Source organism: Amphiprion ocellaris, chromosome 13, assembly GCF_022539595.1.
Source record: "Amphiprion ocellaris isolate individual 3 ecotype Okinawa chromosome 13, ASM2253959v1, whole genome shotgun sequence".
NCBI classification, from domain to species: Eukaryota; Metazoa; Chordata; class Actinopteri; family Pomacentridae; genus Amphiprion; species Amphiprion ocellaris.
Genome location: NC_072778.1, coordinates 31,841,034 through 31,858,118, shown reverse-complemented (window position 1 = coordinate 31,858,118; position 17,085 = coordinate 31,841,034). Strand labels below are relative to the sequence as shown.

General features: G+C 40.0%; 1 protein-coding gene across 2 annotated transcripts; it reads left to right on the top strand.

Annotated features, from left to right (window-relative positions):
• Nucleotides 1-1,597: 1,597 nt before the first annotated feature.
• LOC111569860 (charged multivesicular body protein 1B1-like) lies at nt 1,598-17,085 on the top strand. 2 transcript variants are annotated; one of them, XR_008603621.1, is made up of 9 exons: nt 1,598-1,735; nt 2,010-2,107; nt 2,199-2,345; nt 4,300-4,368; nt 4,450-4,557; nt 4,714-4,757; nt 6,123-6,195; nt 7,061-7,243; nt 8,837-17,085. XR_008603621.1 is itself a non-coding variant. In XM_023272279.3 (8 exons), the coding sequence occupies exons 1-8, from the start codon at nt 1,720-1,722 to the stop codon at nt 7,106-7,108; spliced, it is 603 nt and encodes a 200-aa protein (XP_023128047.1). In that variant the 5' UTR covers nt 1,598-1,719; the 3' UTR covers nt 7,109-8,720. The 2 variants fall into 2 exon arrangements, 1 of the variants encoding a protein (XP_023128047.1); XM_023272279.3 differs by lacking the exon at nt 8,837-17,085 and having other exon boundaries at nt 7,061-8,720.

The following is a 17,085-nucleotide window of genomic DNA, read 5'->3' as shown; positions in this document are numbered from 1 at the left end:
AACACCAAATCTAAATTCTCCCATGTAAGATTAAGATATGATAAGATAAATCTTTATTAATCTCACAGATGGGAAATATACAGTCTTACAGTGGTAAATGGTGCAAACATGTAGGGAATATCACCAGAATATATGGACGTGAAATATACATATTGCTTTTCACAATAATACTTATAAGTATTCCTAGTATGTCAGATAAGATACAACAAGACAAACTTTTATTAATCCCACATCTGGGGGGTGTTACAGCAGCAAAATGGGATAATACAAACAGTCATATACACAAGTAAAGGGGAAACCTACTTGACAATAAAATGGAGCATGATTCTTGTGTTTTTATCTCGTAACTGTGAGTTTAAGTGCAGCCACGTTGCCGCAAATGTTAGCCCACGCGCAGAGGTTGAGGCCAGGACTTGTGGGCTTTTGTCACAAACCTCAGAGGACTCTGCTCCATGAAATGACTTCATATATGTGGCTCTGTGGAACATTTTTCAGACACTTCTCATGCACTTCACTCTCCCTCACGCCAACATCATTATATCTATGCCGTGTCCATAGAAAGTGTCAGCAGATACAGTATGAGTCATCCGTGCTGCTCCCTCCCCGACCCAGCTGTTAATCCCCCCTCCGGCCCCAGCCCTCCTCGGTTGGCCGGTGCAGCCACACACCGGAGCCGGTTTTTTCTACCCTAACCCCCTCCTCCTCCTCCACCACCACCACCTCCTCTTCATGCTGTATTTTCTTTTCTTCCCATCTCCTCCACTAAATCCCTGTGTGTAGGTAGGTGTTAGTTCACAGACCAGTCCAGACTGGTGCCATTCTCTCTCCGCGCCGCAATAAAACCCCGCTTGCAGGCTCGTTAATGCACCGGAGATAAAGCGGAGGAAACATGAGTGAAAGCAAACACGGAGCGGCTCCGTAGAAAGGTCAATTTACTCCTTCGCTAAAAAAGCACAAATGACGTCACCAGACGCGTACCACGGCCCACCGATACCGGGTACAAACTATTTTTAGCCTCGGTGGAACTTGTCTGCTTTGGATACGCGCGCCCGTCCACTTCACGGACGGTCGTGACGTAGGAGGCGCGAGCACGTCGTTGCCAAATCGTGATCGTGTGTGACGACGGTGAAAGCGTCGTATTCAAAGATAAATACACGTTTAGATACTTCACGCCGGACCCAGTGAAGAGGTCCAGTCACGATTACAGAGAATTTATAAAAAAACATTATTCAGCAGCTACCAAAAAACATTACTGCGCATTAACTTAACTGGTTCATTAATCAATAATTACCCCAACGTATCGGTGTTTAATCCAATATTACCGAAAACACTGAGGGAAAATTCGTAAATAATCAGTGATACTTCCGCATTTCTCTTTTGCGCATGCGTAATATAAAAATGCCTAATTTTCAATAGTATTTTACTTTTATTAATCGGTTGCAATGTTTTTTTTTCCAATATGGAAATTGAATAAAATTTGTAGAAAAGGAAAAACCGTGCAAGACAGTAATTGTATTAGCGCCACACACGCAAAGTCTTCACTCCGCTTAACTGAATTAAAGCGAATAAGGAAGTACATGTAAGGGAACCATCTTGATCTGCTGGACAAGCTAACACAGCCTCGACAAATCAAAACAAACAACTCTGGAAGTAAGCTAACGGTTGGTTGCTGCTTTGTGTCCGTATACAGCCAAACAGAGAAAGAAAGAGGCCTTCGTCATGTCGAATATGGACAGTATCCTTTGCTGTGCAGCTTAACGGTCGATACATTTCCCTAGCAGCAGCTTTAGCTTGTCATAAAGCTAACCAGCTAACTCTGCTACGCCTCTTAGTTCTGCCCAATGATGAAGGAAAACACTGACAGCTGTGTAGATCCCCTTACAAATATGACTTTTACTACTTTGAGAAAACACTCATGCACGTACTGACTTAGCTAACTAAATGCCATTAGGCGTCTTAGCATATGATTTGAACTGACTGATACTAACATCCCTTAACTAGCTGTACAGAACACTTGTTCAACCTCAAGTTTGCTGCCAAGGAGCTCCAACGCAACTCAAAGAAATGTGACAAGGAGGAAAAAGCAGAAAAAAACAAAGTGAAGCAGGTTGGCTCGTTAAACTCTAGATTTATTAGCAGTTTGATAAGCTGGGCTACAACGCATGTGTCATGTGTACATGTGTGTCTCTGTTTCTCAGGCTATCCAGAAGGGGAACATGGAGGCAGCCAGGATCCATGCAGAGAACGCCATCCGTCAGAAGCATCAGTCTATTAACTTCTTGAGGATGAGCGCCCGTGTGGATGCGGTGGCTTCCAGGGTCCAGACTGCTGTCACTATGAACCAGGTCAGGATTACAGGTCAACGGTTTGTAGAAGACTCCCACTGCTCACCAGTTGTCAAACAAGTGCCTGCGAAAAACACACATTAATTTCTCAAGAAAACAGTAATAGTCGTATCAGATTTCCTACAACAAGATGGTTCTATTATACACATAACTAGCTTTATCAAAAGACTAACTTTTGTACATTCACTTTAATTTATTATTATTTTCATAGCACCTAATCACAACATGAGTCATCTTAGGCACTTCACATAGCGAGGTTAACCCTTATAATACGACGGAGAGAAACTGTCTTCTGAGCAAACTCTTTGGCTTAGGGTTGAACAAATTGTTATGCAGCAAGTCTGATAAAGAGTTTAAACTGTATGAAATTTCAGTGGTTTTACAAATTCCTCATGGTATCTCACATTGTATTGCTCCATCACATGTTCTATTACACAGTGAATATAAATGAAACTTGACTTTACTTCTACTTTGGCGACAATGGTAAGAAAAAAGCCCCATCCCCTTTAACAGGAACTTCCAGCAGGACCAGGCTCAGGGAGGGCAGCTATCTGCTTCGCCCGGTTATGGCCAAGATAAAGGGGAGAAACACAAGGATCATAATGAGGAAAACAAACAACGTGCAAGAGAACAATACAAACAAAGCAGATCGCAGGGATCATTCACTGTACATGAGAAACATATAGTTCTGAATCCAGAGACACCTACTGATACAGAGAGAAGGAGGACAGAGAGGACAAAACACAAAGTAGGGAGAGAGGAGACGAAAAGTTAATGACGTAATTGTGGCCTATAAATGCATATATCTGTGTATTTTCTGGCTCTATTAGATTGTGAGACTAAGAGGATGAATAGAATTGAGGGCAAGAGAAGGACAGCAAAGGTTCCCAGATGGATTTAATATGAGGCTGTTACACTTCATTGTCAAGGTCCAACATTGTCATTTTTGAAAAGCAGCAGATTATATAGCGGCAGCCTCTTTCTTAACCCAGCTGCCTTCTTGTTCGACACCTTAGCAAAAACCCCATTGTATTTACTGACCCAGATGCAGTAATTACATGAGTTGTACCTGATAGTAGGTAATAGTGAGACTTTTTTCTAGATTTGCTCTTTAATTATGTTTAATTTGTAGTTTTTTATACTGTATTGTATCTTTACGTTGTATCTGAGAGTTTCCGAACAAAAATTCATTAAAGCACCTAATTATATCTGTGATAGACAAGGATATGCTTGTTGCCACATAATTTACTGTGCACGTAGTGTGTAATATCTATAGTTTGAAAAGGACTTTTTATTCCAGAAGGTTAGGAGCTACAGAGTGCAGCCATTCTGCAAAAAAGATCTGGCAGACATGCAAACAAAAAGACTCAATTACATAATGTCATTAGATGTGCTTCACACTTTATGCTATTAGCTTCTCGCTCTTCTGAGAGTGACAGCCTCTTTAAAACTGCTTTAATTCAAGTTCACCGTAGGAGAGGAACCATTTCATATAATAGAGCATAATGGTGTCTGCAGAACCGGTAGGAGAGTGTGAGATTGTACAGCTGGAAAACACATCTTAGCAGACTGACTGTCTCGCAGAATATTAAATCCGTGGCATTAATAACAAACCCATTTAGCATAGCTTGTTGAAGTAATGCTAGGTTGGTTTTGACAAGAATAATTCTTAATCAGCGTCATCTTCGAACCATTAGGGATGCTTCTAGGATGAGAGGTAGTCATGACAAAGTATAGTTAAAAAGGTTAAAGTGACACCTAGTGGAAATATGAGGGTACAGCACTTTAAGCTTTGTAACGTCAACAGTCTGCCTGTCTGATTTATAATCCTGCTTCTTCAGGGACTACAAATTAGATTTGTATTAAAAAAAAAAAATAATAATAATAATAATTAAAAAAAACCCAGCAACTGAGAAGTAGCCTCAACACTTTGTTTCATGCCATTTTTGCCCAGGTGTCTAAATCCATGTCGGGGGTGGTCAAGTCCATGGATGCTACACTGAAAAGCATGAACTTGGAGAAGGTAAATAAAACTCATCCTTATTTAGCAGACATTCAACAGAATGTATTCATTTGGCTTTTTTCTATCTAATTTTCTGTACAGATCTCTGCATTGATGGACAAGTTTGAGCACCAGTTTGAGACCCTTGATGTGCAGACAGCTCAGATGGAAGACACCATGAGCAGCACCACCACTTTGACAACACCTCAGGTAACAAACACTGGTGTCTCCCAACCAGGGAAAACGGCTTTGCTCTTGTCGCTGCCTATAAATGAAGAATTGCTCTCACACAAAAACAAAGTTTTCCTCTAAAAATGTATTTATTTATTTTTTTTAAAAACTGTTATTTACTTGTTCTGCCCTTAGAATGAAGTGGATTTGCTGTTACACGAGATGGCTGATGAAGCAGGGTAAGATACACAAACAGTCTGACAACACAATTAATAATAACGATAGCAGAAAAAGCATTAATAAAGAGAAAAATAAATAAAAGGAGAACATATTGTGCCATTCGTTTTAAAATATGAAGGTAAAACTGGCAAGTAATACAAGTTGTACTTAAAGCCTTATTTGAAGTGTTTGTAGTTTGGAACAGGAAAAGCACTCAGAGAGTGCAGTACTCTGCCAAGGCTACTCAGTCATTGAATCATTTCTGACGGATGAAATCTTTAAAAAAAATTGTGGCCGAAATCACAGCAACATAGAATGTGACCATTTAATATAGATGTACCCACAAACAAAATGACCGTGCGCTGAGCACAGGTGTGTGTTATGTACGTTATGGACAGATACCGAATCGCGTGACCTAAATATGTAGCAGGTGGCAAGAATTGATGGGACTCAGAAACACCCCCACAATTTAATCAACTATTCCTTGTATCATTTCCAATGGATAAGTCTTGATAAGTCCTTAGCGGTGGATTTGTAGTAGGATCACAATCATGTGATCGTCAGCAGGCAGCTGATGTAGTGTTCACTTGTTGTCATAGTTACAGTGATGCTGTGCCGCTATCTGGCAACGATACAGAAATCTTTAACAAACCCGTGGATCCAGACCATAAGCCGCATCACTGCCAAAATATAATCATTTGCTCCTTGTGTCATTTCTGACCTTTCCTGAAAATTTCATCCAAATCCATAAGTCCATTTTTGAGTAATGTTGTGAACAGACACAGACAGACAGACAGACCAACGCTGATCGTCACATAACTCTGCTGCGTTCCTTGGCGGAGTAATAGAGATAAAATAAAAGAAGGACATATTGTGCCATTCGTTTTAAAACATAAAGGTAAAACTGGCAAGTAATACAAATTGTACCTAAAACTTTATTTAAAGTGTTTGTAGTTTGGAATAAAGGCTGAATTATATACAGGAAGAAAGTTTCTATGAATGACTTTCATTTAAAACCTAGCAACATTTCACTGTTTACAAGGCTGCTTTTTAACCTTTTTGCAGCAGGTTCTGCTCGAGGTTTTTTTCCCTGTTAAAAGGGTGTTTTCCTTGCCACTGTCGCCTTTTGGCTTGTTCTGGGGGGGTCAGGCATATGGGTTCTGTAAAGCGTCTTGAGGCAATTTGACTGTAATTGGCGCTATATAAATAAAATTGAATTGAATTGAATTAATACGAAAGGTCCTTTACAATTAATACTAGGGTTTTAAAGAAGCTCCTTTGTGTGGCCACAGTGACTTTATCCCTTTTTTTGTTGATTTTCTCTAACAGATAAGGAACAATCATTGTGAAACTGTTCCTGTTTTTCCCTCCTTCTTTATTTTTAGACTGGATCTTAACCTGGAGCTTCCTCCAGGCCAGACATCCACACTGGCGTCATCCGTGGCATCAACAGAGCAGGTAACATATTCACTTTTGTCATTATGCTGTTGCTGTTTTTAGTGTTTACATCTCACAACAGAATTATCTTTAGCTTCTTTGGCGGTGTCATTAGTACACATGAACTAGAGTCGCTTCAACCACAAGAATTTAAAGGGATGTTTGAGCGATTATTTGTACGCTTGAAAAGTGGCTCTTAAACATTTGTAGTTTTAAAACGGTGGCTGTGAGCAGCTTGGATTGTGTGCAGTATGCAGGTTTAAATAGTGACAAGTCCTCCCTCACTGACAAGTGCAGGTTTTTCTTAAGTAGACTTGAAACCTTTAGTAATCCGAGAGGGATTTTCTGAGATCTTTGCCAGTTAATAGTCACTAATCCCTTAATGAAAGAAAGAGATCCGTGGAGTTTTAAAATGCAGTCATTCTGTAAGCTCACAAAAGCTCACGTTACTTTCTAATATCATAGATTTAACATATTTTGGACTACATTCTGTCTCAATATATTGACTGCATTATCGCTGATTCTGAAATGAAAGCATTCAGTTTCTTTATTACATGTAATATTTCAATTTTAGAAGTAATATTTCTTTTCATGTGGAATATTTCATTAGCATGTGTGAGAGAACTTTACTACCTCAGGATCAATGCCAGTGTTTCATTTTACTTTTTCTATTTTAGTCATATTTTAGCTTGCTTATTTTTATTTTGACTAGTGCATCACACATATCTTATTGGTTTTCTATTAAGCACTGCGTTGCTCGTGTTGTGAAATTTTAGTATCCAAGCAGTATCTGGCTTTTCTTTTGGGACTAATCATTTTAATTTCAGTTTTGAACAAATCTCCCCAATACTGATTGACCTGTTTTTGTCTTTCGTGTTGGCATTAGGATGAGCTCTCACAGAGGCTGTCCAGGCTGCGAGATCAGGTATCATAATGATGTTTACAAGAAAAGAAAGAAGAAGAGGAGAAGGAAGGAGACACTGAAGTTGAAAAAGAAAAAGTGGAGAATCGATTAAAAAAAAAAAGATGCAATGTGCCTGCAAGCTTTTTGCCCTCCTCTGTGTTCCAGGTTTGTTCTCTTTGGAGAAATGCAATTATTATGCCAGAACCGAATGTTTACAGTCCAACTACTAACTGCATTGTTCCACAATATTGTTGATTTGCACACTTTTGTGGTACACGTATCTATTATCATTATGTAGCTCAGCAACAGGACTCTGCTGGTATTTATATTTAAATTGTCACAGCTGGTGGGAAATAATACTTGTGTATTGTGTACAGCTAATACCTCATTCCAAACTTGTTATGCAGTATGTATAAAATGCAAAGAGCTATTTATTTATTTATTTATTTATTTATTTATTTATTAGTGTAATTATTTATTTATTGACTGACTGGATATCAATAAGGTCATGCTTTTAGTGTAACTATATTGTCTTTTATGCATGACTGAGGGTGTGGAGACTCCTGCTACAGTTTCAGTTTTGGCTGCACTGTCGTAACTTAAAGTTATTCTAATTCTTTTGTATATTTTACTCAGAAAGACGCTCCACAGTAAATGTTTGCCTTGAGTACTGCTAAGGAGAGAGCTGAAATGTGAGCTATTTTCTTCATGTAACCCCTCTAGCGGCTCACTTGTGAACAAAAGTTTACATACACTCATAAAGACCACGTGTATCATGGCAGTCTTGAGTTTCCCTTTAACTACAGATTTTCTCTGATGAAATCACCGAAGCACATCTGTCGTGTTGCAAAAAGAAATCATGCATTTTTGTTCTGTAATAGATTTATTACTTCTGGAAATATGACAAAATTTGCTGGGGTCAAAAATATCCATACTGAAATGTTCAGCTGTTTTCAACAGCCAAAGTACATTTGGCTGTGTCAGTGTCCACAGCTGACTGTGGACACTGACAGCTGTGTTCCAGCAGCCTCTGATTCATTGCAGATCTGTTTTTTGGTGATTGTTGGTTGATTCTTGACCATCTTCACCAACTGTCTCTCAGCAGCAGGTGAAAGTTTGTGTTTTCTTCTTGGTCATGGCAGTGACTCAACTGTACCATGCACTTTATACTAACAAAAAATGGTTTTGCTTCTTCAGATATCTGCTGAGCTCCACAGACTTTCCCACTGCAGTGTTTGTGGCTGAGTCTGATGAGTATCAAATGGGTCCAATTTAATTTGGCTCAGAAGAGTCAGCAGCTCTAGTCAATCATAACACCCAGAAGAGGTTGAAAGGCCATGTCACTAAAACATTTGATCAGTTAATCCAAATCTGATGATTCACGTTGCTGTATGTATAATTTTAATGCAGCAGATTTTGTCATATGTCTGGAAGATCTATAATACATTTCTGAAAGAACAAACATGCATGATTGTTGTTGTTTTGTGAGAAAGGCGCGTGTTTCAGTCATTCCATCATAGAAAATTTAGAGTCATTGAAAACTCAAAACTGCCATAATATACATGGTTTTCACAAGTATTTGTAAGCTTCTGGTGGTAAGTCTATGCACAGAAAGAAAGACATTAAAGACAATTTAACACATTGTGCTTGTCCCATTTGTTTTGTAATTTTGTGTTCTGGTTGAAGTATGCACCTCGCCACATGCCTCTGAGTCCCTCCATCTTCCACCCCACCCCTCCTCTTTCTCTCCTCCAACAGGGAACAGATGAGAGGTCAAAGGTGTCACCTATAGAGGAAGCGGCCTTCTGCCGCTCGCATGCCAGAGCCTCATTACAAACACACAGCTCACTACATCCCTCGTCTCAGCTGGGAGCCATTACAGGTGCTGTCCGACGCACACAAATATCTACGCATGAACACACCCGCAGCCCTGCAGCTGATGGCAGTTCTCCAGAGTGACACTCGGCCACCTCTGACCCCTTTTGTGTCCTTCCCAATCATCATCAGCACACACTTAACTACATCCACAATCATCATCAGTGGCCCCAGACTGACACAAGTCTCTATTTTGCCTATTACCAGATACTTTGATGAGCTAGCTGTCTGCAGCGAGCACGCACACGCTCCTCTCAGTTGTTCTATTTGCCGCCGACCCCGGTGATCCAGCAGCTGTCAGTCATTTCTGCTTTCAGTTAAATCATCTGAAATTAAAATTCCTCATCCCTTTGCAGCAGGAGCCACACAATCTATTTGATACATTTTTCTTAAAGTCTATTTTTAACCCCCAATGGTCATCTCTTCTCTTTCAACATGATTAAAGCTGGGCGAGTCTGCCACGGCCTATTTTCCTCTCGGCCGTGTGCATCCCAACATGTGTGCAGGGATGCGTCCACCAGATGTGCAGGAGACGGCTCCTGTATGGCGCTGCTGCATGAGGGAAACCCGTGTTTGTGTATCTATGTGTGTGTCAGGTGTTGATACCTTGTGGCTTTCCCCTCCAGTGCCATCAACACCTCCATGTTCTGGTTCCTAGAGGAGCGGGACTTGTTGACAGGCGGGGGATCCGGCGGCCTGGTGGTCTTGTCCCTGTGGCCGACCCGTCTGCTTCTGCATTAAAAGGGGGTACGTTGGCTCAGTGGAAAAGCTGTAATTACAACAAGGGGGATTGGTTGGACCTTCAAGTGATCCACACACAGGATGTGAAACGGTATGTTCAGTTAGTCATGAGCTGGGACTCAGCAGGAAAACATCCATGCCGCTAAAACCCCAGATTTTATCTTGAGAATAAAACCCGCATGAATTTATGACTCCATAACTTCTGGATTAGTTCCTAATAATTTCCAAGAAGTTTACAGGAAATAACTATTAAATGGGGTGCTTGTTATAGCGGAAAAAAGAACTAGAAAACTTAACATACTTACACATCACACATTTTAACAAAAAAAGGTAAACAAATATCTGATATGTATTTGCAATTTAGAGCCAAAAGATAATGAGATTAGTAGATTGACAGTAAAATATTTGGAGCTGTTTTAGTAATTAATTGTTTCAGAAATTCACAAGAAAAAAATTTGAAAACTTAAAAACATTAGTTGAAGCTTCTCACATGAGATGATTTACTGCTGTAAGCTAATTGTAAACTGCATAACTTTTGACTTTTAGGTTTTATTGTATTATTTTTTAATGTTTAATAACTGATTAATCAAAAATACTGGGCAGTTTAATTGATGATGAGACCTGATTGTACTTAAATTCAGCAGAAATTCCTCTTTTCCTGTATAAATACTCAAACACACAGTTGTTTCCAGGAAACTTCTGACTAAAGTTTCAAAAGCTTAAAATGTAAAAATTTTGTGTCACCAAATTTTTCATAAAAGTCTCGGGGCTGCATATTTATAGTATATAATGTGTTTAAAGTTATGTAGGTGTTTGAAAAAAAAGGGGGGGGATATTAAATGAATGCGCTTCTAGAATTTTATATAGACCACAATATTTCACAAGCGCAAGTTTTTGTTGTTTCTATCTTTTGTTGTATCTCTTTTAAAATGGTTTGAAGATCAAATTTTACCCTCTTTTGTGAGTGTAGACAGTAAAAAGACCCATCATCTATTTAAAGTGACTTTAAAGGTGGAAAACGTTCACACAATGAAGCAGCACGCGGTCTTTCTCCTCCTCTACTCAGCTTGTCTGCCTTTTACCTCTCAGCTTCCCATTTGAAATATTCAATTACCATCCGTGAAGGGTCAGGTCAAACACAGGAAGCCGACCTGATTGGTTCTACTCGGATATCGATGGGCATGTGTGACCAATCGCTGCTGCCCAGGCTTTCCCCAGTTTCCATCTGCTGCTGCTGCGCGTGTGTGTGTGTGTGTGTGTGTGTGTGTGTGTCTAATCGTTCCAGACCGAGGCTTTCCCCAGTTTCCACTCACCTCTTGACCATTGTATCCTGTCAGATGTGTTAACGCTGCTTTTAATCAGTTTTACTGTCTCATTCACACACACACACTAACAGCTGGTCCTGTCCATCGCTGCTCTCCAGAGCACGCTTCATTAAGATTTAACCAATCTCCTGCTCACAACCTCAGTGTCACACACCTGATCCCACCACTCCTCTCCTCACCCTGTTAACCCCCCTCAACTTAACCCTCACCTCACCCTGTCACCCACTCTGATATCTCTTACAGCCAAACAGCCCGTGAACGTGGACATCTAGCCTTGTCTGCCATTTTTTGTTTCCACACATATGAATGCAGTAGGTGTGCCATGCTTGCTTTATCGGGGTTTTAACTCATCACCTCACAAAGGGGAAGTGCTGCTTCAGGCTATATCAAACAAATTAGAACTCTCATTGCATCCATGTGTTGCAGAACTATAACAACACTTCAAGCCGTTTCTTCTTTTCTCTGGTGTGCTCTGTTTAGCAAAGCCGAGCATGACAAAAAAGAATAATTTCCACAACCTTTGCATGGATTGATGTGAAATTCGGCACGGATATTTGTGTTGTCTGTTTGTTTTTCTGGGCCGCATGGTGTCTCAGTGGTTAGCATTTTCACCTTGCAGCTAGAAGATCCCCGGTTGCGTCCCGGCCTTCCTGGAATCTTTCTGCATGGAGTTCACATATTCTCCCTGTCCATGGGTGGGTTTTCTCCGGCTTCCTCCCACAGTCCAAAAACATGCTGAGGTTAATTGGTAACTCTAAATTGTCCATAGGTGTGAAAGTGAGAGTGATTGTTTGTCTCTATATGCAGCCCTGTGACAGACTGGTGACCTGTCCAGAGTGTCCCCCGTCTTCACCCTCAGTCAGCTGGGATAGACTCCAGCCCTCCTGTGACTCTAATGAGGATGAAGCGGTGTATAGATAATGGATGGACGGATGTTTGTCTCTGCTGTCATGTTGTGTTCCTTCTTTTCCCACATCGCCCCGGCCGGTTGGGGCAGACTGCCACCCTCCCTGGGCCTGGTTCTGCTGGAGGTGTATTCCTGTTGTCACTGTTGCAAATAAAATACAATAAAATAACAATAATACACATGAAATAATATAAAGCCACACTATTTATATTAGTTAAGTTCCATAAATTATACTGTAATGTTTAGCTTTATTACATTAGTTAGATTAGTCTAATGATAATAATAACTCTGTGGGGTCTCAGCCTTAACATGTATTATAGTCCAGTTAAGTATTGTGTATAATAATAATTTTATACAGATAGATAGATAGATAGAATTTTTATTGGATTTAATTCCTAATATTTAAGTTACTGTGGTATAATCACACTTTAAATAAAACTACAGGTTCTTAACTGCAATGTTAAGTCTCGTTAGGTTGCTTTCATAAAACCAGTTATAAATATTTTTACTGGAAGAAACTTTGGTGCCATTTAAGAATGCTGTCTTGACTTACTTTTATCATGCTTACGATGTTATTCGTTTGAAATCATTTTCAGTATTTGTCTAATTTGGCATTCGTTTTATTATAAAGCATTTGTAACTTTGTTTTCAGAACGTGCTATACAAATAATGTCAGTGTACTTATTATTATCATTTACTAATATTATTTCCCTCTAGAATGACTTGTAGTAACTTTAGTGATCCCTATCTTTTCGGCAGAGGGAATCATCCCTGCATTTTCTGACATTTTTGTTTATGGCCTGTAAACTAATATTATTCCTGTCACCTGTACCTGTAGTTTGTGTTTACTGCTACTTAGCAAAGCAGGTTAACACACTATACTGTGGTAGTGAAAGTGGTAAAAAGTGATAGCTGCTAGCTTTGCATATTAGTGTTTAGCACAAAGGACTGCTATGCCTGCACTCACAGGACTGTGAGCTGTCATTAGTTTTACTCTTTTTAATATGCTGATCAACTGCAACACTAAAAACCACCTACCTAATACTGTGTAGGTCACCCAAATCTGACCAAAACAGGTCTGATCCTATTCTTATTGTATTTGGACACGGGTCCTCTGGGGGTGTCCTGTGGTATGTGGCTCTCTGATGTTATAGGGGAACCTCTGGGTCCTGTGGGATGCAGGGTGGGGCCTCTGTGGATCAGTCTTGTTCTGGTCCCATGGATACTCAGTCAGCGTCACTGGAGCTTTGTTTGGTTCGTTGTCGTGTTTCTCGCACCATTCCTGAACAGTTTTTGACATGCAACAATTGTCTTGCTAGGGGAGGCTGTAGTGCTGGGCTATGTGTCTAAAAAAGTAACATCCACATGAGTACCAGGAAAACATTTCAAGTGTTAACCATAACAAGATAATCAATATTATTCACACGTTCTGTTTGTGTTTGAGTGTATATCTAACGTGTTTCTCTATATTTTCAGAAAGTATTGTGTGCAACTTCAAACATAATGCAGTGTTCAATATAAACTACTTTGTTTTATTCCTTTAAAAAGTTTGCAGTATACTAAAAAGTAATTAAAATTAGAAACAAGTTAGTTAAATCACTCTCTCTTGTATTTATGGTTATAACTCTAATAGTTTTAACATGCTGCAACTATATCTCTCTTTGCTACAAAGTTAATCCTGAATTAAGATGAAGGGGGTTGTTGACAAGACAACTGTAGTGACAAAGATGGAAACAGGAAAACAGCAAATCTACTAATAGAATTTACACCTCTGGAATCACGTTATTATTCTACCAGTGGATTTGTCAGAATGGTGAGTGTGAGCAGTGATCAGTCAGGAGTGTGTGTGTGTGTGGTGCATATGGTAAAACACTCTGTAGGTCTGCTGTTAGTCACACTCCTGCGTCTCAAATTGAATTAGCGTTGACAGCACACAGCGGCAGCCGCGTGTTCATGTGTGTGTTCGTGTGTGCGCACCGGGGCCACGAGCTGTTGGCAAACTGTCCGTGTGTGTGTGTGAATCAGAAGAGAAAGAGGACCTTCCCCCCCTGAAATCAATTAAGCGAGTATAGGTCTGTAGTTGTGGGGGTGAGAGGGGCACATCCTGTAGAGGGCAGCCCAGACGGACAGCACCATCTGGGGCGGCAGGCGGGTCGACCCCTTGGTTGTGACATGAAAGAAAGCGAGGCAGGGATAAGAGGAGAGGAGAGTGCAGGCCGGCGCTAAATCACTTTTTCCTCTCCGCCCCGTCCCCTCGTCTGCCATCCGATACATCAGCCACGGAGCATCATTCTCACTCAGTCACTCTCCACCTCTTTCCTTACTCACTCCCTTCCCTCTGTATCTGTCCCAGGAGTGATAACCTGTCATACACAGGAAGCAAAAAGAGCTAAGAGCGATCTATCCCTCTGTCAGAGATACGGGCAAAGAGAAAAAGAATATCTCACATCTCTTGTTCCAAAAGGGCTGATTTATAGGTTTGTATTAAATAAAAACCAACACCAGAGCATCTCTCTCACACACACACCTGTTGAATCCAACATCAGACAAGGGGAGGAATTAGCACGAACGGATTCTATTAGGAAGAGGGAAGGTTCTTCATGATGGACAGCCTGGGTCAGAGTGTGTGTTGTGTTTGTTGGTAGTGCTGACAGCCAATGTTCCCTGTAATTTTTCCTGAGTCTGAGCAAACACACAAACTCCCTGAGCGTTCCTTGGACCACTGTGAGCAACATCAGACGTGTGCACTGTGGTCACACCAGCATCACATCCATTCATGTTACATGGTTCATTAAAAGAATCAGATTACAGCATTTACATTACTGTTAAAACACTTTGTCAACAGGAGCCAGTTGAAGGCTGCAGTGATTTTAGTGACACTACAATGTATAAGAGTGAAGTTATTGAATATTTGTCTCTCTTTACTGTTGCAGCGGTTTTGCAAATTGCAGACGGACCCTGTTCACTCCATAGACACCAATGTTATTCCTGTAGCTTGAAAGACAGCTACTTTTGATAAAACTGGGCTTGTAGCACATTGTCTGCCTTGCAACAATGGGAAAGAGGCACCGTTTATGTTTTGACAACCTATATCTAATGAGTTATTGATGCTGGAAGTCTGAATCTGTGAATATCTTTCCAACTTTACTGAACTTGGGGCCACTACCACCTAAGGAGTGATATATTTAATTTTGAAAAAAGCACTTAGCCATACTTAAATCTTTAAGTGCTTTATTAACACGGAACTAAAAATTTTGTATTGTTTTATGATCACAGGTTCTGTCTGAAAAGAGGTGGCATCATTTTAAACGGTGAAATCAAACTAATAAAATGTAATGATGAACCACTGAGCAATACTGGATTCTGCAAAAACATAAACAACTTTTAAAAAAATCTAAATCTCAACACAGTTAATGTATTAACTTATTTTTGTGTGTATGCATGTATTTATTGATTTATTTAGTACTGTTAACATAGAGTTCTGAGTGAGTTTTTCTTAAGATAGGCAAAGGCCATTTATTGATCACATATAGGCTGTTAAATGTTTATTAAAAACTAAAAAGCATTAAAAAAAAAAAAAAACAACTTAGGCATTTATTGAGTCACTAAAATACTGTAGAGTACAGACCACATCAGCATGATTATAAGCATCCTCTGGTAAATGAACAACCAGATACTGATGTCTCTCACCATATGGACTTCAGGAGATGACTGGGGGATGATAAACTGTGACCTACTGGTTGGGTTCTCTCTGTTCTCATGTTTCTTACATGTTTGTCCCATGACAGCCGGGTCTTAATGTTTTTTGAGCAACACACCATACTATGATGTTTTTACAATGATGGTTCTACTATGGAACCAGTTTGACATGTTCAGGTGTTCTTTGTGTGAAAACTCAGAGATTTCAGGGATCAGAAGCTGGTTTTCAACTTTCTTTGTTAACTTTCTGCTTCAGCTTTAAACTAAATTTCCTTCACTAACCCAGCCCTCTGGACTTCCAGTAAGCTGTGTTCCTATTGGCTGTCCAGGTGGCTGCTTGGTGTTATCAGGAACACCTGAGCAGCTTGGTGTTATCAGGAACACCTGAGCAGCTCAGTGTCTTCCTGCTTTATGTGGCTGCAAACAAACATTTCCTCTGTTTCTCTTTACCACTGATCCGGGTTTGGTTCTGTTGCTTTAGTTTGTTCTTTAGGTGTTGGCTTGCAGCTTCCAGCAGTAAAATCGTCTTTAATGTGTTTCTTGGTGTGTTTTAGGGCTTTGTACTGGATAGTTGTCTTGGTAAATGTGGTTCTTTAGCCACAGTTAGCACATGGTGCTAATGTGTGCAGTGATTAGTGGATTTGGTCCAGCTGAGTTGTGTCTTTATCTTGGCTGTAGTGAGTCTTCAGAGGTTTTTGGTCAGACACATTCTGTATTCTTGTTTGTGAAGCAATGTTGGTTGTCCAGAAGGTAAGAGTTCCTGTCCTGATTCTCTGTTCTCAGAGGTTCTCTGGTAGGCTGCAGGAGACTTTAGCGTTTGGGTTGTGCTAGTTTGGTTTTTGTATGGTTTCATTTGGACTATCTTGAGGCTCCTCCATGTGGTTTAGTGAGGTTTTATGGAACAGTTCTACAAAGCAACCTGCAGCAGAAGAGACTTCGAGAGTTTTTAGGAAGTTCTGGAGACCAGACTTTAGAGCAGCAGAAACATTTGTCAGCAGTTTGAGCAGGAGAAGGTGAGCTTCAGAGTAGAAATGAGACAGAAACCTTCTTGACCTGTGTGGTGAGGTCCTGTACCAAGAGTTTGAGTAGGTTGTGAAGAGTCTGTAGTTCTTTGGTCTGAAAGCACAAGAGTCGACTCATTAAAGGAGAAAACAGGAGATATTGTTGGTTCTTCTGTCGCTCTGCAGTTTCCAGTTTCCTTAGACTGAATATCAAGTTTCTATTTTGAATGATTTACCATGTGAGCCCAAGAAGACTTCAATAAACTCCCTCCATCCCCTGGACACAACATATTTTATTACCATGTTAAATTTTTTTTTTTTTTTTTTTTTTTTTTATGTTTTTGAGTTTTAATCATAGTTTCAGCATAGTTTTATCACTTTGCTTGTTTAGTTTTGTCATTTGTGTGAAAGTGCTAAACAAATAAAGTTGAATTGATAAAGTGAATAATTGACTAACTC

Coding starts and splice junctions, on each gene's coding strand:
- LOC111569860 (XM_023272279.3), top strand. Junction 2,108..2,198: donor AAAAAAACAAAGTGAAGCAG/GTTGGCTCGTTA, acceptor TCTGTTTCTCAG/GCTATCCAGAAGGGGAACAT. Junction 4,558..4,713: donor CCACTTTGACAACACCTCAG/GTAACAAACACT, acceptor TTCTGCCCTTAG/AATGAAGTGGATTTGCTGTT.